Here is a 26,642-nt window from a genome sequence, read left to right on the forward strand (position 1 = left end):
GGGTTGAAGGAACAATCTGGAGGGTGGAGCCCCAACCTGTTTATAGGATCGTAGCTGCTGGGAGGTTGGCAGGTTCGTGCTGGTCCCGACCCATTGGGATAGTCGCTGCCACCCAGCCAGAGAGCCGGCGTCTTGGCAAGGACGGGGCCTGGAGTGGAGCCGAAAGTGTTGGCATGGAGGGCCTGTCAACTAGGGGACCACCTGGCCATCCTCACCAGGTAACGGTGTCTGCTGGGCCCATGGGACCAGGGCGCACTCTGAGAAGCATGACAAGTTGAAATCAGGGGGACTCTGGTCTCTGCCTAGACTGGGGTGGAGGGTGAGGGAGTCTGGGGATCAGAGTAGGTGGGATGGGTGAGCAGCACCCTAGAAGCAAGGCCTGGGAAACATGAGTCTGGTCAGCAGAGCCTCCCCCGCCATGAGTGATCAGCAGCAGTGCCCCAGGGATCCTTCCCCTCCTCCTCCCACATCAGAGAACACAGTGGCCCCTGGCTGCCTGTTCTGTTCTGACACTCCAGATCTGGAGGAGGTGCTCCACCTGCAGGCCCGTGGACTTCCTGGAGCTGGCTGGAGTCCTAGAATCACCCTGTGTGTCTCAGGGACTCTGTGAGCCCAAATCCCACCCACTGCCAGTTATTTACTGGCCCAAGAGCTATGAAGCTGCACCCAGACCAAGGAGACCTGCAGACTGCTCAACTCCATCTCTGCCGGGTGTTTCCCCTCTGCCCAAACTTCTCTTCTTTTGCCAGGGACCAAGGACAGCAGGGTTGGCTCCTCAGACATCCTTGGTGTCTCAGGTGGTAGCCAGGAGGGGGGCTACGTGTGCCAAGGTCACTGTCTCGAGGTCCTTTGCCTTATTTGCAGACTTGTTGGACTTCTAGAGCCTTGGCCCTGAGACCTAGGTCTCACTTGGATCTAGAAAAATAGCTCCAGATTGGTACTCCTGGAAAGGACGTGGCCTATGGCAGGTCAGACACCTGGAAATATGCTGTCAGGAGGACCCATCCACAAGCCAGACATCAGGAGAAACTTGGGTCTGAGGGGATCCCGAGGCTGTAGAGTTGTGGAGGGTCTGGCAGCCTTGGCTCCATCACCCCCTCCCATCAGAAGCCCTGAGCCCAGAACTACTCACCGGCGGGGGGGGGGGGTCTGAAATATTCTCCCTTCAAGCTCCTGGCAAAGGCTGTGCACCCATCCCCTTCCTTTCTCAGCCTGCTCTGGTCCACCTCAAGGGTACAACAAATGCCCAAGTTTCAGTGATCTGGCAGCTGAGTCTGCCCCACACCCGGGAAGTGCCTTGCCCCAGGCTGGTGTTCCCAGGACTGAGTCGACCCCCAGTCTTCAAGTTGGTTCTTGTGGCAGGAGAGCCTCAGCAGCAGCCTCACCCAGCCTCCTTCCTGCTGGAACAGGGGGCCTGGAACCTGCCCTGGAGCAGGAGCTGGGCTGGTAGGGCAGGCTGGGTGTCCAGGACCTGTTCTGGGACGTGCCTGCTATGTGGTCTAGAGTATCAGCTCAGCCTGACTCAGGGACACTCAGGGCCTGAGGCTGTGCCCCGGCTTCCACTTCTCCTCTCTCAAGCCTTCCCCGCTGCCCCTCTATGAGTCACCAGGTCCCAGCGGGGGAAAGGGCACATTTGCTCATTTCTCTCTTCCTGCCAAAGACCCAGGATCATGGTCACAGATACTTTGGACCCCAGTCTGGGGGGCTTGGCACCCCTAGGCTCCTTTAGGCCACATCATTTGAGATGGGCAGGAGCCAGCTCTGAGCCTCTCCAGAAACTCCCGGGCAAACGTGGGCTCCAGGCCTCTCTACAAGGAGAAGGAAGGCAGAGGCTCCAAGGTCCCTGGGCAGGACTCAGAGAGAGAGTGGCTGAGACCCTCAACAGGAGGCACTTATAGGCTCCTACAGGCAGCTGGGCTGAAGAACCCCCTCTCGAAGCATTCTGGGTCAGTCATCAAGCAAAACTCTTTCAAAAGGGAAGAGGAAGCCCCACTGCCCTCAACAGAAAAGACTCTGCTAGTTAATATGCTAGTTAGCATGAATATCATACATGTCTGAATATCCACGGGACAGTGGGGGAAAAGTTGCATGCTTTTACAAAGAAGTGGAGTCCTAGGAAGGTAGAACCGCACAGAAGTTGTGAGCTCTGGCCTTGAAGTTTGAGTTCTAGCTCTGTCACTGCTCACACTGTGACCTTGGGCAAGTAAACATTCCTGAGCCTGGATTCCCTCATCTGCAGAACGGGAAGAAACCAGAGTACTACCTTAGGGGGCTGTGGGAGGGTGAGTCAAGTCAGAATGAGCAGCATGCTCGGTACAGTACTGGTAACATAAAAAAAAAAAAGACCCAGAGGCAATTCTCTTTAAACATATTGAGTTTACTCCGGAATGAGAGAGGATTATAACTTGAATGCACAGAATGGCCAGCACCAATGCATCCGGTGAGAGAAGGGTAAAGGGAAGATTTTATTAGCAAAAGGGAAAATTCTCATGAGCTGCTTAGAAGAGACTTTGTTTCAGAGGCTCAAAGCCAGATTTGTTGTCAGTTCACTGGTGGAGATGTCATTTCTGGGCAAGAGTTTTGTTGGTTTGTTTTATTTTCTTTTTGAGAGTATTTTCTCCAAAGTACTGCAGTCCCAAAGGATGTCTAGTGATAAATCTCATCAAAGCAGGAGATATGAGAAGGGTTTTCTGTGGAGTTTTTAGAAAGTCCTTGGAAAGCCAGGCACAGTGGCTCATGTACTTTTGGAGGCCAAGGCAGGAGGGTTGCTTAAGCCCAGGAGTTTGAGACCAGCCTGGGTAAGACCCTGTCTCTATTTATACACACACAAAAAAAGAAAGAAAGAGAAAAAGTCCGTGGAAACTGTTCTTATCTCAGACATGTAAACATGAAACTCCTTTCCTTCATGCATCTGGGTTCTATTTTTTCTGGGTCTGACAAAAGTGATTTCTTCCTGGTATCTGCAACAATCACAGCACCTAGAAATGCAACAAGCACACCATACAGACTCATAAGAGCAATTGCCCAGAAACTGCTTACTTTTGTCCTAAGCATTCTGCAAGAATGAACAATTTTAGCCTCAGAACACTCTGTGAGGTCAGTTTTATTATGATTTCCATTATTGGTGAGGAAACAGAGGCACAGAGAAGTTTGGTAACTTCTCCAGACTCACACAGCAAGTAAATGGCAGGACCAGAGTTTAAATCCAGACAGCCTGGCCCCAGGTCTGCCTTTAACCCCCAGTCGTTGTAACTCTTGTCACAGTCATGCCATACTCTGGGTGCTCTACATTAGCGATGGCCTTAGGCAATTGGGGCTTTACCCTAGGAAAGACACTGGCCAGGGAATGCAGGTTGAGAAGCTCTCGGTGACAGGAGGGAGAAATGAACAACATTGCTGAGACTGGGTACAGTGACTGGCTAGGAAGTAACTAGGGACACTTCTTAGTAGCCCCAAGTGGCTTTAGAGCAGCTATGGACCTGGGGGGCCGCGACATGGCCCGAGGAGTGGGACAGTGAGGCGGCGCAGCCTCTGCCCTTCCCCTGACTCAGAGTGGGGGGCACCCCAGTCATGGCTTCCCTGTGGCATGCAGTGGCAAAGGTTATGGGGGTAGGGGAGCATAAAGCCAGTTGTCTAAAAGCTTGTTAAATCTCTGCCAGCTACAACCTCTGGCTTAAGGCCTACAGGGCTGAATGCTGCTGGTGTCGTGGAGTTAACCCCCAAGAAGAGAGAACAAGTCTGCCTTGCTCGGGAGATCATGTATACGCCACCAGGAAGCTGACGAATTGACAGGGACGCTCAGCATGGAGTCACAGGAGGGCGAGATGCCGGGTGGGGTTGCGAGTCATCAGTGGCTTTGCTGTGGCCCATCGTCGCTTATGATTCTTTGTGGGGAGTGGGGAGTCAGGTGAACACTGACCCACCCCCCAACAGGCAGCATCTGTGTGGGGTAGAGACCAGCCCTGGGGGGCACTGAGACCTGACCACGTGCATGGAGGTGGGTGTGGTCGTGGGAGGTTGCAAAGTAGGAAACAGCTTTGGTGTCATCGTACCACTGTCCCCAACCACACGATGTCAAATGTCCACCTGTGAGCACTGTGCTGCCTCTGGCTCCCTCAGCGTGGAGGGGAGATAAGGGTCTGACGAAACTGTACTTACTTGGTGTGGGTCTAACCTGGTAGCAGAGCCCGTTGAGTGGCTGAAGCCCCAGCACAGGTGTTTTCTGGTATGGGGATGGATGGGTTCTTCACCAGGGCTGCCATACTGCATGTCTCCAGGGTTAGCATTGCATACGTCTTCATGGGAGTGGCGCCCCTTAGGGCCCTGCCACCCTGTGGCTCTGCAGAGTCCCCTCCTATCTGGGGGCTCCCACTGCGCCAGACCCCCAGGTACAGGCAGTGACCCTCCTTGCTAGAACACATTCTACTGGCCTTCCAGCACAAACTCTTCAAGCTGGAGCCACATGCCCCATAGATGCTTCTCCAAGGCAGGCTCCTTTCAAGATGATGTGAGACCTTGGCTGGGCGCAGTGGCTCAAGTTTATACTCCCGGTACTTTGGGAGGCTGAAGCGAGAGGATTGCCTGAGTCCAGGGGTTCAAGACCAGCCTCATTTCTACAATGTGATAAAAAAAAATTAACTGGGCATGGTGGCTACTTGGAAGGCTGAGATGGAAGGGTCGTCTGAGCCCAGCAGGTTGACGCTGAGGTGGCTGTGAGCGTGCCACTGCACTCCAGCCTGGGTGATGGAGTGAGACTTCAACTCCAAAAAAAAAAAAGATGATGTGAGCCCAGTGACCTCCAGGCTGGAGTGCAGTAGCACACTCACATCCACCCCACTGTAGACCTGCTAGGCTCAGGCAATCCTTCCGCCTCAGCCTTCCAAATAGCCAGAACTACAGGCGAGAGCTACCATGCCCGACTAATTTTTTATTTATCATAGAGACAAGGTCTCGCCAAGTTGCCCAGGCTGGTCTCGAATCCATGGGCTCAGACAATCTACTCGCCTCAGCCTCCCAAATTGCTGGGATGACAGGCTGAGCCCAGCCCACAGACGTTCTCTTATAAGAAACCTCAGAGTGCCCAGAAAAGGCCACACAGTCGGGTCCAGGAAGAACAGAAAGTTCAGACCTCAGCAGTGGGGCTTGGGGACGCCCCCTCCCAAGTGCCCTGTCCCCGACAGGACTCAGCCACACCCCACCTGCCCTCTGCTTTTCCTCCCGTCGCCCACTCTCTGCTCGGTACCTCTGCCCCTTCGAGCTTCTGCCCACTCAGCTTCTTCCCCCTCATCACCTGGGCTTGCCTGTGGCCTGATGTGGCCTCACTGGCATCTTAGTACACAGCGGCCTTTCACCCACGGTGCCCCCTGCTCCCTGTAAAGGCTTGATGCTCTCAGGGTTTCCTGATTCACACCCAGGGAGTACAGGTGGGCTCCAGTGAAGTGCCTTTGGATCTCACAGACCACTGAGCTCCCCGGGGCTCAGCCTCCTTTAACTCATGTACTCACTTCCTGTCCAAAAGTGCTGGGGTAGGGTGCTGGGCAGCAGGGCTACAAGCTTTGCCAAAGGGCTGCCCTCCCTGGGAGCTCTGGATGTGGCCGACATCAAACTGACCAATGTGGTGGCTCCTTGACCCTCAGCTCCCTGCTTTGTCCATTTTACTGTGGAATCCTGTCCCTGAAAGGGAGGGGGTCCCACAAACTCCACCCCAAGGAGGCCTGCCATACCCTGACTGCTGCAACCAAAAGTCATGACCCCCAGGATTGTGGTGGACAAAGGATGTTTGGCCCTCAGAGGACATCCCCCAGTGTGTCAGCACCGCCAAGTATCGGGATATCTGTGAAGGTGCCTGCAGCCAGGGAATGCAGCACAGCGGCTTCGGGTTTGGGAGAGGGAATTAGTGGGAGGGACTTAGTATTTTATTTATTTCCAGAGGGAGACCTCGGCCTGCTGGCGGCTCACCGTGAAGGTTCTGGAGGCACGGAACCTGCGCCGGGCTGACCTGTGTGAGTAACTGTCTTCCAGGTTTGTGAGTGTGTGGAGGGAGGATCAGGATTCCATGGGAAAGGCCCAGACGAATGCCCTGGGCTGCTCTGAGCTGCCCATGGTGGCCACTGGGGTCTTGGTGGGACACTGGTGCAGTCCCCGGAGAGAGGGGTGTGGGGAGTGCTGTCTCACAACATTTCCTGGACCTTGACAGTGAGTGAAGCAGACCCATACGTGACCCTCCAGCTGCCAACAGCACCGGGAATGAAGTTTAAGACCAAAACGGTCGTCAACTCCAGTCATCCTGTATGGAACGAGACCTTCAGTTTCCTAATCCAGACTCGGGTCAAGGTAAGGTCAAGGGTGCCCTTGGCCACTCCCCCGTGAATAGGCTGTACCCCCACAGGGAAGGCTCTTGAGGTGGCACTCTGCCTCCAGGGCTGAGTCAGAGAAGCCCTCGGGAGGAGGGTGTCTTTTTGCCCTGGCCTGTATGTGCTGTGTGGGAGAGAACGTGAACAAATGAACATGGTCCTTCCACCACCGGCTGTGGGACATGACCTCCCACAAGTTGCTGTTTCTTCCTAGGCCCATCTGTTCAACAGACACAGTAAGAATCCATTCCTGATTGGGTCATTGGGGGTTAAATGACTACTGGCACACAGCCTGACACTTACCTTAGGATAAGCCCTAGGGAATCAGCAAAGCCCAGAGAAGAGAAAGACATGGCGGGGAGGGAAGTCTTTGATATAATTTTATTTACTTATTTTAAAATTATTAGTGTTATTTTTTATAGAGATGAGCTCTTGCTATGTTGTCCAGGCTGGTCTCGAACTCCTGGCTCAAGCAATCCTTCTGCCTCGGCCTCTCAAAGTACTGGGGTTACAGGCATGAGCCACGACACCCAGCCAGAATTTTATTTTTGATAAAAACAAAAATGATTGGGGGGAAAGTAGGGACTCTGCTGTATTTCTTTATACTTTAAAAAAAATTTACAGTTATTTTTATTTTGAAGCACAGAAGCGTGGGGCCATAATCTTTTCTGGCTCTGGACATCGAGTACGGGTTCAACAGAAGGTAGCTATATTATTGCTACGAGTAGATAAGTTACTGCTAAGTTACTGCTCCTGGTCCCTAGAATGTTCTAGAGCTCAGCATCTATGATGAGGACTCAGTTTCGGAGGATGACGTCTGCTTCAAGGTTCTCTATGACATCTCAGAGGTCCTCCCTGGCAAGCGGCTCCAGAAGACCTTCTCTCAGAGTCCTCAGGTGGGTGGGGATGTCCCCAGGGCCCCCACCTCTTCTGACTCCAGTCTGAGGAAGTCGCTCAGTTTCTCCCACCTGTTGGGATGCCACTGGTTGAACTCATTTACAGAAAAATGTAAACCGCTCCTGGAGACATTTTCTTTTTCTTTTTTTTTTTTTTTGAGCTGGAGTCTCACTCCGTTGCCCAGGCTAGAGTGCAGTGGCACACTCACAGCCACCCCAGCATCGAACTGCTGGGGTCCGACAATCCTTCCCCCTCAGCCTTCCAAGTAATCGGAACTACAAGCGTGCTCTAACATGCCTGGCTAACTTTTTATTTATTGTAAGACGAGGTCTTGCCAAGATGCTGGGGCTGGTCTCGAACCCATGGATTCAGGCAGTCCACTCGCCTCAGCCTCCCAAAGTGCTGGAATTACAGGCTAAGCCACCAAACCCGGCCGATATTTTCATTTTAATAAGAAAGAAGAAGACTTAACTTTACACCTATAGACTGAGTCACCCCATGGAGGAATTTTAGTCATCTGTGGCAGGAAGGTTTTGGGAGATGGAGAACTTTCTAATGTCCCTCAAAACACAACCATCCTTGGGGCAGTTGTGGGCTCCATCATTCCTGTTTGGGGTGCCCAAGGCTTGCTTCGTGAAGGTTTTCTTGACTTTTTTCCTGCTGCAGGCTAGGGGTGGGGAGGCCAGAGTTCAGGGGTCTGGGGTCTACGGTCTGTGCCCTCCTCAGGAGGAAGAAGAAATGGGCCCTTTCCCTCCCCGTGTCTCCTTTGGGTGTGCTCCCTGTCTTCTCCTTCAGCCTTGCCCAGAGTTTTGGGATCCGGAAGGGAGGGAGACATGTTCTCTGCAGATGTACTAGCTGTGGGTAATGTGGGCAGGTAGCCCATCTGGCCCAACACCTCAGTTTTCTCACCCGTAAATCGGAAATAATTGTACTAGTGTGCCTTCTTCCGAGACTGAGAGGATGAAAGAACACCTGTAAGAGAACTGTGTCAACTCTAAAGACATATATAAGTTGATGACTTGCTCGTCCTCTGTGATTTCAGGGGGAGGAAGAGCTGGACATGGAGTTCCTGATGGAAAAAAGGTGAGTAACATCACACACCCCAGGGAGTGTCTTGGGACTCAGACTCCATGTGGGGAAATGGCCCTGACCCAGATCTCTGTGTGATCAGTCCTGGTACGATTGGCTGTCCCTCTTCTCCCCACTTCAGAGAGGCTGGGGCTGGGGCTTCTTTTGGGGAAATGAAGAGAGGAAGGCGGATATTCTTCCCTCCCTCCTGTCTCCCCTTACCTCTTCAGCAGAAGCATCTTGTCCCCCAAACCTCATCCAGAGCTTTGAGAGTCCTCAGCATCACCCAGGGAGACCCCACAAGGGAGGGAGGGGGCAGGGCATTGCAGGAAGCATTTACCTTTGCAAGGACAGACTCTGGATGTTTTATTTTTCCAGGTCGGCAGACCACTCAGAAAACCTCATCACCAATGATGTCCTTGTGGTAATCGCCTTCCCCGGGCTTGAGGGGGAGGAGGGGAACTGCCTGGGGTGCGGACCAGAAGGGACAAAGTTGGGGCAGGGTTTTGTGGTGAGACCACCCTTGGCCTCCCAGCCAGGTGGTCACCTGGGGGTGGGTCTTGGAGAGGCCTGGAGCTAAGGGGCACAAGGAGAGAGGAGTCAGGGTTCTGGCGAGAGGAGGTCCTGGCTGAGGCTGGATGGCTGAGGGACTGCTGGGGGAATTTTAGGTGCTTCCTGATGGTGTTTGGTCACGTGTGATGAACTCAGAGTTCTTGGGGATTGACTCTGAGGTCTTCCTGGAAAGCGGCGAGGAAGTCATGCAGGCTGGATCCACCTTCAGGTTGTTAATGTTGAGATCACTGAGGCTAAGTGGGAGCTTCCGGCGTGATGTGCTTCCGATCTAGGAGATGGGAAAGGCTCAGGGGGTCAATCTGCTCCTCCTTGGACCCAGGGAGCGTCCTCGTCCGCGCTCCTAAAACAAGCTCACGAGGCTGCAGTGGGGAAGAATGGCCACAAGGTGGCGAGCAAGCGACGCATTAGACTCTTTCTGCTCAAAGGGTGGCCCTCAGACCAGCAGCAGCACAGCCTCACGGGGAGCAGGTGGACCAAAGTCCCCTGCGAAGGAACACGGAACACAAAATTTAAGAAAGTGCTTACTCCCAGGGGCATGTGAGTGCCTGTTTGATGGGCTTGTATTACATTAATGTATTACATTAAAATGCAGTCATGCCTCCAGCACTGCCCCTTGGGAGGTGATGGAGACCAGCGGTGGCTGGGTCAATTCCGTGGTTCTGTGAGAGTGGGTGGCGGGCACCCACTGTCATGCTTCACAGAGGGCATGCGGGAGGCCCATTTGGCACGTCAGTGAGGCAGAGGACAGTCAGCAGACGTTCTAGCTGCTGCAGTGGTGAGCGTTTCTCTGATGCCCACTCCATTGCCCTGCCGGCCAGTGGTTTGCTTATGCTACTTGGGAGTCACTGCGGAACACATCTTCCAGGCCGAGGTTGCAGAGAAGCGCAGAGGAGAAAGAGCCATGTCTGGCCGCCAGGAGCTTTCTGAGATTCCAGCAGTTTGGTAAAGCTCAGAAAGCAGGGGCTGGGGTGGAGCCAGGTCTCTCTGGCTGCCCCAGAACAGCAGGTTTAGCAGATGCCGAAGATCAGATATGGCTGAAGGGTGTCTGCATACCGTCCCATTCTGAGCCCCACTTCTTGTTCTGTGCATGGTGGATTTGGGACAGTGGGGCTCAGGGGGTTGAAGTTGAGGGGACCTCAGCTTGCCCTGCAGAGCACCCTAATACCCATGATGTGGTCTGCCCCAGGCCCGAGAGCTGTCATGCCTGGATGTGTGTCTGGACAGCGCAGGGAGCACCGCTGTGGTCAAAGGTGAGATGTGCTCAGAACCAGGCCCAGCCTCTGCCTGAAATGTGAGCGTGTCGAGGGCTGCAGGGAAACCAGCACGGGGCAGGAGTGGGGGAGCAAGACAGAGCTGCCCTCCCCCTTCTTGTCCACACAGCACAGAGGGCCATATATCTCCTCTGGGCAGAAGGGTCCCCTGACCCTAGGGAGATCAGGTAGCAGGAGGTGGGAGTCCCTTGGGTTTGGGGGCTCTGTAAGCTGGGAAGGGCCTTTTTCAGAATCCTGTTTACCATGGTCCAATCTTCCGGACTTCCACCATATCCAGGCAGTGGTGCTGGTTTCCCAAGTTGGAGCTGGGCTTCCGGGCTCCCGTTCTCCTCATGTGGGCCTGCCCACTCTCTCCCTAGATCGAGACAAACTGGAGCTGGAGTTAGTGCTGAAGGGGTCTTACGAGGACACACAGACCTCCGCCCTGGACACAGCCTCTGCCTTCCGCTTCCACTACATGGCGGCCCAAGAGACAGAGCTGAGTGGATGCCTGAGGGTGGGTTTTGGCTCCAAGCTGCTCCCGTCAATCCTGGCCTTTTTTCAGCTCCAGCTGCCGCAGGCCCCTCCCTGGCCTCCCCCTGTGGCCTTGTCAGTCTCCCCCCAGTTAGGCCTTGGCAGACAGGGAGGATCACCGGGGCTGGTTGTCTCATGTCAGGCTTTGGATCGTCCCATGGCTCCTCCACTGAGTCCCTTAGAATGAAACTTGATGTCTGTGCCCACAGGCCCGGTGTGGCCCGGCCCCTGCCCACTTCTGCTGCCTCCTTTTGTTCCACACTCCCCCTCAGGCACGATGCCCCCGCCATGCTTGTCTCCTCTCCATTTTCCAGCACACGCCAAGCGCTTTCCTGTTTTCTGCTGGCTCCTCCCAAGGCTGCCTCTTCTTCCTCCTCCTCCTCCTCCTCCTTTACATCTCAGCTCAAATGGTGCCTCTTCAGAGAAGACCTCCTGGACCTCCCACCTCAAGTATACTCCCCACACCGCCCCCTTCATTTGCATCAGAACCTCTTTCACGTCAAGCTGCTTCTGTCCTTCATGACACTTACTAACATCAGTTCATTGCCTGTCTCTTTATGAACTCGTGCATATGCTATTCAGTGACAGCAAGGACTCTGTACTAGATAGAGGTTAGCTTTTAGGATTTTGTAATTATTAATCACTGTAATTATCACAATTATAATAAGTCTTATAATTATTTTTATATTATCAGGGAGGGCCTGTGTTTGTCTGGATTGCAGGCTCAGATACTCAGTATGGATTTGTTGAATGAACGAATGAATGATTATTTCCCTCCAGAGCTCCACAAGCCATGGCTGGAACTGGGACAACGTAGCTGGGCATCTCACTGTGCCCCTGAGGCCCTTGGCCACGGGGAAGGAGGCGACCATCGATGTTCCTGCTGCAAATGTAAGTGGCCTCCTCTGGATGGGAGAGGCCAATGGGAAGAGGAGGGAGGCCAAGGCCCCAGGGGATACGCACGTGCCTCTCAGGTTCTAGGACAATCCAAGTAAGGGCGCTTGCTTTGATTTCAGGCCCCAGGAGTGAGGCTGAGACTCAAGGCGGAGCACTGGTAAGACACATTCATGTCTGTGGGGGACAGTGAGAGGTGGCTTCGGGCAAGGGGAGTGCTGGGGAAAAGGGTGGTCCTTGGATTTGAGCAAGAGGTTCTATGGCAGCTCGCTGTGAGTTTGGCCAACCCGTGACTGAGCAGTACAGATGCCCCCTGACCCCTGACTTCCACTGCTCCAGCCCAAAGGAGCTGGCTGTACACCTGGGCTTTGAGCCCTGTGCTGAGGAGCAGGCCTTCCTGAGCCGGAGGAAGCAGGTGGTGGCCAAGGCCCTGAAGCAGGCCCTGCAGCTGGACAGAGATCTGCAGGAGGATGAGGTCTGGGGATGCAGTGGATGTGTGCATGGACACCCTGGGCTGGCCTTAAAGGAGTGTCTAATTCCTATGCCTCTCCAGACACCCCAGTCAGCAGAGAACGGAGGGTGGGCATGGGTGGGGAGGTATGGGGAAATGGGCAAGCTCTGGGGTTCTCACTTCCGTGGGGGCCCAGCTCTAGCCCTGACTTTTTCGGGCCCTGACCGCAAGGTCCCTGCCCTGGAGGCAGGGAGGGGGATGGGGCCCCGGAAGGCAGGAGGTCTTCGTCCCTGTCCTTGTGAAGCCAGCCTGTGTCTGTGCATGTTCCAGGTCCCCGTGGTGGGCATCGTGGCCACAGGAGGAGGTGCCCGAGCCATGACCTCGCTCTACGGCCACCTACTGGCCCTGCAGAAGCTGGGCCTCCTGGACTGTGTGACCTACTTCAGTGGCACCTCAGGCTCTACATGGTGAGGGTCCTGGGGACTGCAAAGGCAGAGATGATCAGGGCTGGGGGCGGGGTGGAGTGGACACCAGAGGGACCCTCTGTATGGGGAAACCAAGCAGGCGTGCGTGGTAGGATCTGATGGGTACTGAGTGGCTTTCTCACATGCGGGAAACAGACATTTCCAGAAGTCCCACCATGAGCCTGGAGATGCAGGAAGTTCATTCCGGATGTCACTGAAGCACTGCAAGGTTGCTGGCTCAGGTGATTCAGAGGAGAGGGCTCGAGTCCCGGCAACACCACTCCTGGCTGGGGACCTGGGGCAACTTACCTCCTCTGATTCTCAGGCAACTCATCTCCAAAGGGGGCAATGATAGGACACACGCCACAGGATTGGCAGGGACAACCCGGGTGGAACGCTTCGTGCCCGGAGTTCCTCATCAGCGGCTCTTTTGTCCTTCATTCTTATTACATTTAGTCCTCACCACACTCTTTGAGGTAGTTTCTCTGATTGCCCATATAGGACTGTGTGTATGGGGAAACTGAGGTCAAGAGGTACGATTTTACCTAAAGACAACATTGCCTCCCTGCACCCTCACCCTGCCTAGGATGAGGTGGAATATTTCACTGTTAGAGAGTCGTTCCTTTGAGTCTTCTTGAAGTGTGACTTTCAGGAGTAAAAGAGGAAATTCCTTAGAGGAGTTGAGGGGACAGCTGTTGACGAGCAGAGTCTCAGAGGGCATCAGGACAGGACTGAAGATATGGGTGGGGCCTAGAACAGGACTGTCCAGTAGAGTAGCCACTGGCCACTTGTGGTTATCGACTGCTTGAAATGTGTGCATGGACACCCTGGGCTGGCCTTAAAGGAGTGTCTAATTCCTATGCCTCTCCAGACACCCCAGTCAGCAGAGAAAGGAGAGTGGGCATGGGTGGGGAGGTATGGGGAAATGGGCAAGCTCTGGGGTTCTCACCTCCGTGGGGGCCCAGCTCTAACCCTGTAACACCACACTAAGGTGTTACATATACACGGCGAATTTTGGAGACTTCGTATGAAAAAAAAAATAGATTATGATGTCAATAGCTTTTTCTATTGATTCCCTGTTGAAACCATCATTTTTGGCTATATTGAATTAAAAATACATCATCGGTATTGATTTTTACAGGTTTTTTACTTTCTAATGTGGCTGCTCGATTTAAAATGACATAAGTGGCTCCCATTGTATTAATACCGGACAGCGCTGATCTAGGGGAGTCTTGGCAGGGGCAGCCGCCGGTGGGGAGAAGCTGCCGGTGGGAAGGAGGAATCGCAGTGCCCCCTGCTGGGCCCCAGCCTCCTCCTGTCGTGTGTTCCCAGGACAATGGCCCACCTCTACGGGGACCCTGAGTGGTCGCAGAGGGACCTGGAGGGTCCCATCGGACACGCCCGAGAGCACCTGACCAAGAGCAAGCTGGAGGCCTTCTCCCCAGAGCGCCTGGAGAGCTACCGCCGGGAGCTGGAGCTGCGGGCTGAGCAGGGCCACCCCACCACCTTCGTGGACCTGTGGGCGCTGGTGCTGGAGTCCATGCTGCACGGCCAGGTAGGGCGCCTGCACAAGCGGGGTGGGGGCAAGGGTATGGCACGGGCACCCGAGCGGCTGACACGCGCGTGCGCGTTTCCTGCTGGGTGGGAGAGGCCATGTTTTAGCGTGTGCCCTGCTTTGGAGTGCTGCCTTCTGAGTCAGGCTACCCTTCAATTGATTGCCACGAAACAGAAATTTCTGGATCTCTCAAGAGCTGGGGATCAGTCGAAGTCAGTTAAGCAAACGAAGCTTTTGCGTTGCATAAGTAAGATTGCTAGAACCACTTTTATTAATACTGCAGTATGAAATGTATTGTTCTTCTTCTTTAGGGTAGTGTTAGAAGTACAGACTCTGGAGCCAGGTTCCCTGGGTTCTAATCCCAGAACCTCCTTTTTTTTCTTTTTAGAAAAAATTTCAATAGCTTTGGGGGGTATAAATAGTTTTGGTCTGGGCTTCAGGTGTATCCATCACCCCACCTGTGCACACTATATCTGATAAGGTGATATTTTTTATCCCTCCACTCCTTCCCCCTCCTCCTTTTGAGTCTCCAGTGGCCATTATACTAGTGGTCCCTAAACTTTTTGCATCAGGCACTGGTTTCATGGAAGACAATGGGGAGCATAGCAATGGCGGTGGGGAGGGTGGTGTCTGATGATTCCAGCACATTACATTTATTGTGCACTTTATTTCTATATTATTACATTGTAATATATTATGAAATAATTCTACAACTCACCATGATGCAGAATCAGTGGGAGCCCTGGGCTTGTTTTCCTGCAACTGGATGGTCCCATCTGGGTGATGAGAGACAGTGACACACGAAGTGTGTTGCTTATGTCCAGTCTACTCCATAATCTCGTTTGAGTTGCTGTCACTGCAGAAAACTCTGCTTCACAAAGATAGGATATTGGAAACCAGAGCAGGCTTTTCAGTGCTTTTGTGGCAATCTTAGGATATTTTGCCCTGACTTTTATCCAGAATGTATGGAGTTCTGTGGTTTTTCTCAAACATACTTTTATTTTTATTTTTTTATTTTTTTATTTTTATTTTTTGAGTTGGAGTCTCACTCTGTTGCCCAGACTGGAGTGCAGTGGCCACTCCTGGCCACCACAGCCTCACCTGCTGGGCTCCGGCGATCCTTCCGCCTGAGACTTCCGAGTAGCCGGAATTACAGGTATGCGCTACCACGCCCGGCTGATTTTTTTTGATTTCTTGTAGAGATGAGGTCTCGCTGCCCAGGCGGGTCTCGAACCCGTGGGCTCAGGCAATCCACTCACCTCAGCCTCCCAAAGGCGCGGGATTACAGGCTGAGCCACCGAGCCCGGCCAGACATACTTTTAAAGTCACTGTCATTTGCAACCTCAAGCAGTTGATCCTCTTCTAACATGGACCAAGTCGATTCACCTGACTTATTCACAAGTGGCTCATGGATCCATTCTTTTCTAGTTTTGTGGTTGAGAAGTCATGCTCAAACTCAAAAACTGAGCTAGGTGATCATCCACTAGCTAGGAGAAAGAAGGCCCCAGCTCAATCTCTTTCAAAATCTCTACTAATGCTCGAAACATGTCAAAAATTCCAGTATTCACTTGTCACCCTCATAATTCCAGTTTCGTTTTCAATGTAGCCCCTTGAACATAATTCCAATTTCGTTTTCAATGTAGAGTTTTCTTTCTCTCCTGAAGCGACGGGTTGAATTTGCTGAGCAGGTTGAATACGTCACAAAAGTGAGCAAGTTTTGCAACCCATTCTGTGTCACTGAAAGGTGCTGCCAGTGGTGACTGTTTTTCTAAAGGAAATCTCTGGAGCAGCTCTCACAAACTCTGGCGAGTGATCTACCTTTAGAAAGTCATGTCACTTATGTGTATAAGATAAGATGTGTGTGTTCTGTGTCCATCTCCTCACAGAACTGTGTGGACAGATGTGAGTTAAAGGCATATACTTTAATGTGGTGGATAATTTTAATCACATCCTGCAAAACGTTAAGTTCAGGTGACATTTTCCGGCTGGCCAGCATTTCTGTGTGGATGACACAGTGCATAGACTCACATTCAGAAGTGACCTCTTTGACCTGAGTAGTGAAACCAGAAAGCTGTCTAGTCATGGGAGTCTCTCCATTCCTGCATATACTGACACAAAATGACCAATTCAGTTTTCCTGATATGTCATTATTCAAAGACTTGAATAGTTCTGCAGCTGTAGACTGTTGGTTGGCAACAGTTCAATGTCCAAAAGAGTTTTTCCTAGGTTTTCTTCTAGGATTTTTATGGTTTCAGGTCTCACATTTAAGTCTTTAATCCATCTTGAGTTAATTTTTGTATATGGGGAGAGATAGTAATCAAGTTTCATTTTTCAGCATGTTGCCATCCAATTTTCCCAGCACCATTTGTTGAGTAGAATGTCCTTTCCCCAGTGAATGTTTTTATCTGCCTTGTCAAAGATCAGTTGGTTGCAGGTATTTGGGTTTATTTCTGGATTCTTTTTTCTGTTCCATTGGTCTGTGTGTCTGCTCTTGTACTAGTATCATGCTGTTTTGGTTACTACAGCCTTGAAATTAGGTAAAGCTGATGCCTCCAGCTTTGTTCTTTTTGCTTAGGATTGTGTTGGCTATTCTGGTTCTTTATTGGCTCCATGTGAATTTTAGTTCACACTTGACATTGGTAGTTTGATAGGGATTGTGTTGAATCTGTAGATTACTTTGGGTAATATGGTCATTTTAACAATGTCGTTTCTTCCAATTCATGAACCTGGGATGTTTTTCCATTTGTTTGTGTCCTCTACAATTTATTTCATCAGTGTTTTTTAGTTCTCCTTATAGAGATTGTTCACCTCATTGGCTAAATATATTCCTAGGCATTTTAACTTTTTGGCTGATATTGTAAATGTTATTGAGTTCTTGATTTGATTCTCAGCTTGGTCATTATTGGTGTATAGCAATGCTACTGATTTATGTGTGTTGATTTTGTATCCTGATATTTTACTGAATTCATTTATCAAGTCCAAGAGTCTTTTGGAGGAGCCTTTAGGATTTTCTGGTTATAAGATCATATTGTTGGCATACAGAGATAGTTTAATTTCTTCTTTTCCAATTTGGACCAGTTTGGATACCTTTTATTTCTTTTTCTTGACTGATTGCTCTGGCTAGGACTTGCAGTACCATGTTGAATAAGAGTGGTGAAAGTTAGCATCCTTGCCTCCTTCCAGTTCTGAGGGGGGAGAACCACCCTTGTTTCTCCGGGATAAGACCCACTTGGTCACGATGTGTTATTTTTTGTATGTGCTGTTGAATTCGGTTTGCTAATATTTTATTGAGGATTTTTACATCTATGTTCATAAAGAATATTGGTCTGTCGTTTTCTTTTTTCTTGTTGTATCTTTTCCTGACTGTGATATCAGAATGACACTGGTTTTGTAGAATGAGTTAGGGAGGATTCCCCTCGTCTTCAATCTTGTGGAATGAGTTCAGTAAAATCGGCACAAGTTTTTCTTTGAAGGTCTAGTAGAATTCAGCTGTAAGTCCATGAGGTCTTGGACTTCTTTTATGTCGGGAGACTTCTAATTATTGTTTCAACCACGCTGCTCATTATTGGTCTGTTCAGGTTTCTGTTTCTTCCTGATTCAAGGTTGGGAGTTGTATGTTTCCAAAAATGTATCCATTTCCCCTAGATTCTCTAGTTCGTTTGCATAGAGGTGTTCATAATGGTCTCAGATGATCTCTTGAATTTTTCCATTGTATCAGTTGTAATGTCTCCATTTTCATTTCTTTCTTTCTTTCTTTTTTTTTTTTTTTGAGTTGGAGTCTCACTTCTTCACCCAGGCTGGAGTGCAAGTGGTACGCATGCTCACAGCCACTCCAGTGTCGACCTCCTGGGCTCCAGCGATCCTTCTGCCTCAGCCTTCCAAGTAGCTGGAACTATAGACGTGTGCTACCACACCCGGCTATTTTTTTATTTTACTGTAGAGACAAGGTCTTGCCAAGTTGCCCAGGTTGGTCTCGAACTTGTGGGCTCAGGCAATCCACTCACCTCAGCCTCCCAAAGTGCTAGGATTACAGGCTGAGCTACCGAGCCCAGCCTTCGTTTTCATTTCTGACTGAGCGAATTTGAATCTTCTCTGTTTGTTTCTTAATTAATCTAGCTAGTGGGCTATCAATTTTATTTATCTTTTCAAAGAAGTAATTTTTTGTTTCATTGATACTTTGTCTTTTTTTAATTTCAATTTTATTTACCTCTGTTTTCATCTTCATTATTTCTTTTCTTCTGCTAGCTTTGGGTTTGGTTTGCTCTTGTTTTGCTAATTCCTTAAGGTGTGATGTAGGTTGTCAATATGCGATCTTTCAGTCTTATTAAGGTAGGCCTTAAGTGCTATAAGTATAAAGAATAATGTAATGAATATGCATAATCTCACCAACCAGCCTAAGCAATGAAATGTTACAGATACAATTGAAGCCCCTTGTATATACCCTACCCTAGTCCCATTTTCCTGCTGCCCCTAGAGGTCACCACCATCCTGAATTTAGGTTTACCATCCCATGAATATCTACAATTTTTATACTTTATTCTATTGTATGATTATAACACATAAATACATATATTCTATATTCCTTTATTATATATATTTTATTATACACAAATTTAAAATAGAATATTACTTATGTGTACAATTTGTGCTCACATATTAAAGATTATTCAGCTTCCAAGATTTATTCCCAGCAGTTGAATTGTTGAGTCATTGGGTCCAAGCTCCTTCCACTCTCCTAGCTATTGCCAAATTGTTCTGCAAAGGAGTTGGATTAATTCACACTTCCACTACCTATGGATAATAGTTCCTTTTACTCTACTTCATCTTAAGACTTTAAAAATTTTTTTCATCTGACCAAAACAAATTTGCCTTGAATTTTTTTAAAATATTGAAAGGAAAGTTGATCAGTTTTGCATTTCTTTGATTTTTACTAGGACTGATCACATTTTCAAGTATCTTTATCACCCGAGCTTCCTCTTCCATGTCACCTACTCTATCCTTTTCCACTTGTCTATTTAATTTGTCTTTTTTCTATTGTTTCATAGGAATTCTTTATATATTCTGGATGTGAATCCTTTATCAGTTATAATGATGTTAATGCATAATTGCAATATACTCCAATTTATCATTCTTTTTATGGTTTGTGCATTGGGGAGTTTTACTTTTCCTGATCCCAAATGTAAAATACCTGTATATTTTTACCAACAGTTTTAAAGATTTGTTTCTTACAAATAGGGCTTTAATTCACCTAGAATTTATTTTTTCATGTGTCATATGGATAGGCATCCAATTTTATTCTTTTCTTATATAGGTAGCAAATGTTCCCAATTTCACTTATTGACTTTTTTTCTTCGCTGACCTGCATTGCTGTCATGTGTCAAGTTTCTATTATATATTCATGGGCTCTTCCTGAATGCTCCATTCTGTTCTAAGAGGACAAACTCTCTAACCGCATGCCAATGGTTCACTGACTTAATTACTAGAGTTTTGTGATAAATCCTGGTATTGATCAGGGCATTCACCTCCACCCACCACCTGGATTCTTCTTCAGAATTCTCTTGGCTACACTTGGCCCTCTGCTGTTCTAATCATATGACAGAACCAGCATCAAGTTCTGTGATAAATGTTGTCGATATTTTTGTTGAAATAGCATTGAATTTGTAAAACCAATATAATTACCCATGATATTTTTACTTTATTACTATACCCTCTGTATTCTTTGGATTTACTCTTTAAGTTCATATTCCGTTTTGAAGATTTTTTATCTCTTCATAAAATTTATTTTTTAAAATTTTACTTTTTAATTTTAAAGATATGGGATGCAATTCAGGGTTAGGCACATAAGTGGTCATTGAACAGGTGAAGTTTGGGCTTCCCATTGCTCCTCACTTCACCTGGTTTGGGATAAGGCACCCTTATTGATGTATCCCCCCCCCCCGGCAGTGATCTGCTACTGGCAATCTCTTTTATGTAGTATTATGATAAATGTTCAGGGTCCACTTATGAGTGAGAACTTGTGGCACTCAGTTCTCTGTTTCTGTGATAGATCACTGAGTAGGATCAACTCTAAATCCATCCAAGTTGCTGCAAAGTCCATAATTTTGTCCTTCTTTATGGCTGTGTAATATTCCATCATAGATATGTACCACTTTTTAAAAATCTAGTCCACTTTTGATGGGCAGCACATGGTTCCATGTTTTGCTATTGTGAATAGTGTGCTCAGGTATCTTTTTTGTAGAATGATTTGCATTCTTCCAGGTATATTCCCAGAAGGGGGACTGCTGGGTTGTATGGAAGGTCAAGTTTTTAGAAATTGCCCTACTGTTTTCCACAGAGATTGCACTAGTTTATACTCCCACCACAGTGTAGAAATGTTCCCTTTTCTCTGCATCCTCTCCAGCATCTGGTGTTTTTTGAGTTATTAATGACGGCCATCCTGTCTAGCGTTAGGGGATATGAAAATGTGTTTTAATAACTGACTCTTCTGCTTGGTGGCAGAAATTAGTACAGAATGGGAGACTTGTTTTAACAGTTCACTTTACAAGGTTCTAGAAAATGCAGTTTAGTCCTAGGCTATAAAGAAGACTTTTATTTAATTACTATTTAGTCCTCCAGTAATGACTGAATGCAAGACTTTATGTATAAAGTTTATAGTTATTTTTTATTTTTTGAGTTGGGGCTCACTCTGTCACCCAGGCTGGAGTGCAGTGGTACAATCACAGCTCTCCACAACCTCAACCTCTTGGGCTCAAGTGATCTTCTGCCTTAGTCTCTTGAGTGACTGGGATTACAGGTATGTGCTACCACATCCGGCTAATTTTTTTGATTTTTTTTTGTAGAAATATGGTCTCACTATGTTATACAGGCTTCTCTGGAACTCCTGGCTTCAAACAACTCTCTCATCTCGGCCTCCCAAGTGCTAGGATTGCAGGCTTGAGCCACTGCGCCTGGCTACATACATATTTAATATTGGTTCTGTGTTTATAAGAACCTACTTGTAAAATACACGAGTTATAATCCATGCTTCTCAAACTATCTCTGAAACTTTTTTCTTGAATCTTTTGCCGACAAGCTCTGAACTACTTAGAAGCTACTCACCATTTCCCTAGGAGAAACTCAGAGATTTTCTTTAATCTTTTGCTGAATTAGAAGGAGATCTTACATATTTTCATTCAACTCTGGACAAGAGGTTTTACCCACCCCTTACTCCACCAGGACACTTGACCCATGTGGCCCTAAGTGCCAGCGTTTCCAGTGGAATTCTCGAGGTGTCGGAATGGTGTTCTGCAGTGTTGGGGATACTCATTTGGAAACTGGGGGGCTAGAGACTGAGTTCCTGCCACAGCTTACTACCGATGTGCTCTTAAAGGGTATACTGAGTGCTGCTGTTTCAGTAGATGGAGGGCTATGCTGATCCTTTTACAAAACTTTCCCTAGATCATACATTACGCAGCTGTAGTGAAGGGGTACATTTTCCATCATCATATGTACCAAAAGAACAAACAGGATTCCTAAATAAAAAGACTTTGAGAAGGGAAATTGCAAGTGTTAGTCAAACCTCTTCCACCTCCATCACCTGTACACATTCATGCCTGCAGGACCAGCTTGTAGACATAAGAGCATCTTGAGTGGCAGGGGCTTGAGTTTTATCTGGGGATTTCCTGTGGATTTCTTATAACTCAAGTCATGTTGGGGACCACTGAAGAACAGGGGAAAGATGACTGGGGCTGACACACGAGTGCTCTCGTCAGTGCCAGAAGGGCTGCTGGGGAGGGGGAGATACATGGGTGTGTTGGGGTTTTGCCATGGATGTGAGACAGGACTCCTCCTTGGGCAGGCTGGGCTAGAATTCTTACACCTGGCTGGTTGTCAGAATCACCGGAGGCTTTTTTAAAAGGCAAGTTTCAAACTGTCTTCTGACAGGCTGATTCTCAGTAGGGACCCAGAAATCTGCGTATTCAACATGTCTGTGCGCAACTTGAAGATGAGGGATGATATTGGCAGCTCAAAGCCCCTGAGACTACACATCCTTCCAGCTCCAAGAGCCAAAGGGAGGGGTAACACATTCATAGCACATGTGCTGCGCCATCAGAAACATCCCAGGGCTGACAGCATCAGCCTCAGCTATGACAGCAGAATCCTTCCTAAGGTGATTCTCCCAGGCAGTGCTCCAGGCAGGCACCACCATTGTGGGATGAGCCCTACCAGCAACTCTGACCCTGTGTAGAATGAGATCTCCCCTTGCCCCTGGAACTCAGGGAGGCTCTCTGGAGGCTCCCCAAAAGGCAAGTCACACCCTTGCCATGGGAGACAGAGCTTGGAGTTTTATGGAAGAAAACATCAGGAACAGAAGGCAAAAAGGAATGGTATGACTTCATATTGTGCAAAGCAGGAAAGATAGGGGGTGGTGAGGAGAAGGTAGGGATGTCAGGACAGCATTTGGAAAGGGCTGAAACTTGAAGTGCACTGAGGTGAACCTAGAAGAGGTAGTCCCTATCCTGGCCTAGCTTACCATGTATGCTAAAAGGGGACGGCTGTGACCTTTCTGGAAAGTAGTGCATGTGTGTGCACATGTCAGTGTCCATATCCACTCCATCCCTAAACACATCAAGATGGGGCCCCTGGAAGCACTGCTGACACTGGCGTCCTTGTGAATGACCCTCCCTGGAGATACGTTCTGACCCTGCATTTGGGGCTGACTGCACACACCCACCCATGCCCCCCAAATCCCACTGGAAGTTCTGCCTCCTCACTCCCCACCCAGCCCGGCCTGGTGGGGCTGCTGCCTCCGGGGAGCTCTCCCAACCTCACTTAGACCCTCTTGATCTCTGACCCCAGGTTATGGATCAGAAGCTGTCAGGACAGAGAGCCGCACTGGAGCGGGGCCAGAACCCCCTGCCCCTCTACTTGAGCCTCAGCGTCAAGGAGAACAATCTGGAGACAGTCGACTTTAAGGGTACAGTCCTATTCACTCCACCCTCCAACATACACACTCCCCCAATCCTCTGCGCCCTGAGAGTCCCCAGAGCATGCAAGCAGAAACTCCTGCACAGATTACCCAACCTTCTGGATGAGTGTCTATGGGCTCAGGAGCCAGCCAGGGGAGCTCCCAAATACCCCTGCGGCTGGGGTATTTGAGAATGTGGCACAAGGGCTGGGCGGGAGAATGTGCATTCCTCACATCTGATGCCCAGGAGTGTGCGTTCCTCACATCTGCTGCATTGGTGGCAGGCACAGAGAGGGTGAGGGTAGACTCTTTGGCTTTTGCCAGAGCTGGGGCTCTGCTGGTCCAGCCTCCTCACATTCCTGCCTCTCTTCCCACCCCCCTAGAGTGGGTCGAGTTCTCCCCCTATGAGGTCGGGTTCCTGAAGTACGGGGCCTTTGTCCCTCCTGAGCTCTTCGGCTCTGAGTTCTTCATGGGGCGACTGATGAGGAGGCTCCCCGAGCCCCGGATCTGCTTTCTGGAAGGTGAGGGGCGGTCACTCTGAAGGCCCTGCCCAGGCCCAGGCCAGGCCTCTGCATGGGCAGGACTCCTATATCTTGGGTCTGGGCAGAGCCCCAGGACAAGAGGCAGGGGTGGGCTGTGGGAAGAGTTGTTAAGGGAACAGCCCTCTCCCCACTCCGTTTTCATCAGCAGCACCCATGGGCGGGACCACTGGCTTTTAGATGGTGGGAGGCAGGGTGCTGGGACCTGAGGGCTGACTCTCTTGGGGGTTTGGCCTTCAGCTATCTGGAGCAACATTTTCTCCCTGAACTTGCTGGATGCCTGGTACGACCTCACTAGCTCTGGGGAGGCCTGGAAGCAGCATATCAAGGACAAGATCAGGAACATAGGTGGGAAAGGGGGCGCTGAGAGGGAGCTTGGGTGAGGCTGCTCCCTTCAGACTCTGGTTGGGGGGGTTGGGTGTCTGAGGGGAAGAAGGGCTGGACACTTCCAGGCCCCTCACTGGACCAGTGTCTGTTTCTCTGACTGCAGAGAAGGAGACCCCTGCCTCCTCAAGGATGTCCTCATGGCTGGATCCCTTGTGGCTGCAGCCAGGAACGATGCTGGCCCAGGCATTTAAGGGCTTCCTGACGGGCAGACCACTCCACCAGAGCAGCTCCAACTTCCTCCAGGGCTTGCAGTTGCACCAGGACTACCGCAGCCAGAAGGACTTCTCTACCTGGGCAGGTCAGGGTCATGGCTGTGGGTCTCAGGGAACTGGGTTGGGCTCCTGGCTCGGGACAGGCCGTGTCTGAGGGCTGGCAGAGGCTGTGGGGGTGACAGCATTCAATTCTGTGTGGCCTGGAGAAGATCCCCTCGAGAGGTCTTGGGGAAGGGTGGGGTAGCATGCACATTCAGGGAGTGATCCAGAGGTAAGACAAGGACAGCTTGACGACCTGTGGCAGGGTGGCTCCCTCTGACTGCCATGCCTCTTCCACCAGACTGCCAGCTAGACTCCACTCCTGGCCAGCTGACCCCCCAGGAGCCTCAGCTCTGCCTGGTCGACGCCAGCTACTTCATCAACACCAGCTATCCCTCCATGTTCCGGCCAGGCCGCAGGCTGGACCTCATCCTCTCCTTCGACTATTCCCTGTCATCGCCCTTTGAGGTACCCCTGGTCCCCCACGGGAACCCCTCTGCCCAGCCCGGCCAAGCTCCAGAGGCAAACGGCAGGGCCACTGAGCCACTGCCCCATACTTCCTGGGTCCCCAGGGGGAAGGAGGGGTGACAGGTGCTGTTCCACTGGCCGCTACCAGGGTCTTCAACTGGAATGAGCTTTGGTGGTGCTGGGGCCATGCTCCAAAGAGGAGCAGCGGACAGAACTGAGAAGGGACCCTGGTTTCTCCACCGCCATCCCCCAGACCTCCCCTGGAGACTCAGTGCCGATGTAGGTTCCCGCTGAGGCCCTCTAGGCTCTGGGGCTTGAATAATCCAGCAATAGCAATCCAGGGTGAAGGGAGAGGGGACTGGGTCCAGACCCCACCTGCATTACAGACCCCCAGGATCCTTAGACTCCCTCCGGGTCTCTCCAAGGCACCTGCAGCCTAGCTGGGCCGTTAACAGGACAGAACCAGGTTGTTGTCTTAACATGGAGCCAGCAGCTTGGGCCAAAACCATCCCGGCACTAATCTGGGCTGGCCTGGCTCACTCTGGGCCGCCCTCTCCCTGCCAGGCGCTGCAGCAGACTGAGCTGTACTGCCGGACCCAGGGGCTGCCCTTCCCCCGAGTGGAGCCCAGCCCTCAGGACCAGCGCCAGCCCAGGGAGTGCCACCTCTTCTCGGACCCCGCCTGCCCCGAGGCCCCTGTCCTGCTGCACTTCCCACTGGTCAATGCCTCCTTCAAGGACCACTCAGCCCCTGGTAAGGCAGCCCCTCCCTAACAACCAGGCAGGCTGGCCCCTCAGAGGCTTGCCCTGGGCTTACCTCCAGCCCTAATCCCAGCCACCCAGCAGAGGAAAGAGAGTCTGCCCAGATAAAGTCTTAGGGCAATCCCACCCGGACACCCACCCCAGTCTCCTTGCTGATTGACGCCCAGATCCCCTCAGGGTCCCCTGCTTGCAAGGTCGTTGTGCTGGTGTCCTCTTTGTCATGACCCTGGTTCCTTTGCCTCCCCTTCCTCTACTACCCCCAGCTGCTCCTGGGCTCCTCTGCCCTCCTGCTCTGTGGTGGGAGTGGGGGCTAGAGATCAATGTCCCCTTCACCATACTGATCCCACTTAGGCTGGGGCCCCTTGTCAGGGAGCTGAGCCTCTCCACAGGAGCTTCAAAATCTAAACCCTCATCATTCCTTCCTGTTCTCTTTTCCAACCAACTGGTCTGAGTGTTATCTCCTTATGGTAGGAGAACTTAATTACTCCCAGCCTTCTGGTTCCCACTATAATTCCAGAGCTCCCAGCTTGGCACTTAGCATGCTCAACCCACATCTCTAAAGAATTTTCTCTCTCAGCAAGGACTGGTTCTTGCATCCCCTTGTTTCCACCATGAGCTTAAAGAATCCAGCCACTACCAGGAAATGCAGGACAGGAAACTCTTCATCCCTCCAGATAGTATCCTACTACCCTCATTTCTGTTTCTGGGCAAAGGACACAGCACGGAGGAGAGAGCGATGGCCCCTCCAGTGGGGAGCAACCCTTCCCTGTGGCTGCTGGAGCTTAGTCCTGCCCAGCAGTGGAGGCCTCTCTTTTGACTCATGACCCCCCTCCCACCCCTGGACAGGTGTCCCGCGCAGCCCCGAAGAGCTCCAAGCTGGCCAGGTGGATCTCACTGGAGCCACCTCCCCCTATGCCCTGTTCAACATGACCTACAAGGAGGAAGACTTTGACCGCCTTCTGCGGCTCAGTGACTACAACGTGCGGAACAGCCAGGGCACCATATTGCAGGCCTTGAGGACTGCTCTAAAGCACCGGGCCCCAGAGGCAAGGCCTCCAGGGGTGCAGACCTGAGGCTGCTCAAGGCCTCAGGACCCTAAGGGCCACAGTCTGACCCTCCAGGGGCTGGAGACTGAACCCAGTCTACAGATGGGCACAGTCACAGCCCTCCCTGGCTGGAGTTCCAGGCTCTCCCAGACCTGGGCCACCTCTGTGACTAGTCTCACTGTCCAGAGGGCTCTGCACCCCACCCA

At 50.7% G+C, this 26,642-nt stretch overlaps 1 protein-coding gene across 1 annotated transcript; it reads left to right on the forward strand.

Annotated features, from left to right (window-relative positions):
- Positions 1–173: 173 nt before the first annotated feature.
- PLA2G4D (phospholipase A2 group IVD) lies at positions 174–26,463 on the forward strand. Its single transcript, XM_008059491.1, has 20 exons — positions 174–218; positions 5,930–6,002; positions 6,197–6,333; positions 7,118–7,249; positions 8,293–8,333; positions 8,697–8,742; positions 10,078–10,141; positions 10,522–10,658; positions 11,456–11,566; positions 11,692–11,729; positions 11,909–12,044; positions 12,351–12,487; positions 13,817–14,039; positions 22,878–22,995; positions 23,370–23,507; positions 23,766–23,873; positions 24,016–24,210; positions 24,465–24,631; positions 25,196–25,382; positions 26,237–26,463. The coding sequence occupies exons 1-20, from the start codon at positions 174–176 to the stop codon at positions 26,461–26,463; spliced, it is 2,460 nt and encodes an 819-aa protein (XP_008057682.1).
- The last annotated feature ends 179 nt before the right edge of the window (positions 26,464–26,642 follow it).

The sequence above is a fragment of the Carlito syrichta genome, unplaced genomic scaffold (assembly GCF_000164805.1).
Source record: "Carlito syrichta isolate Samal-C Ts95f unplaced genomic scaffold, Tarsius_syrichta-2.0.1 Scaffold91562, whole genome shotgun sequence".
In the NCBI taxonomy this organism is placed as follows: Eukaryota; Metazoa; Chordata; class Mammalia; order Primates; family Tarsiidae; genus Carlito; species Carlito syrichta.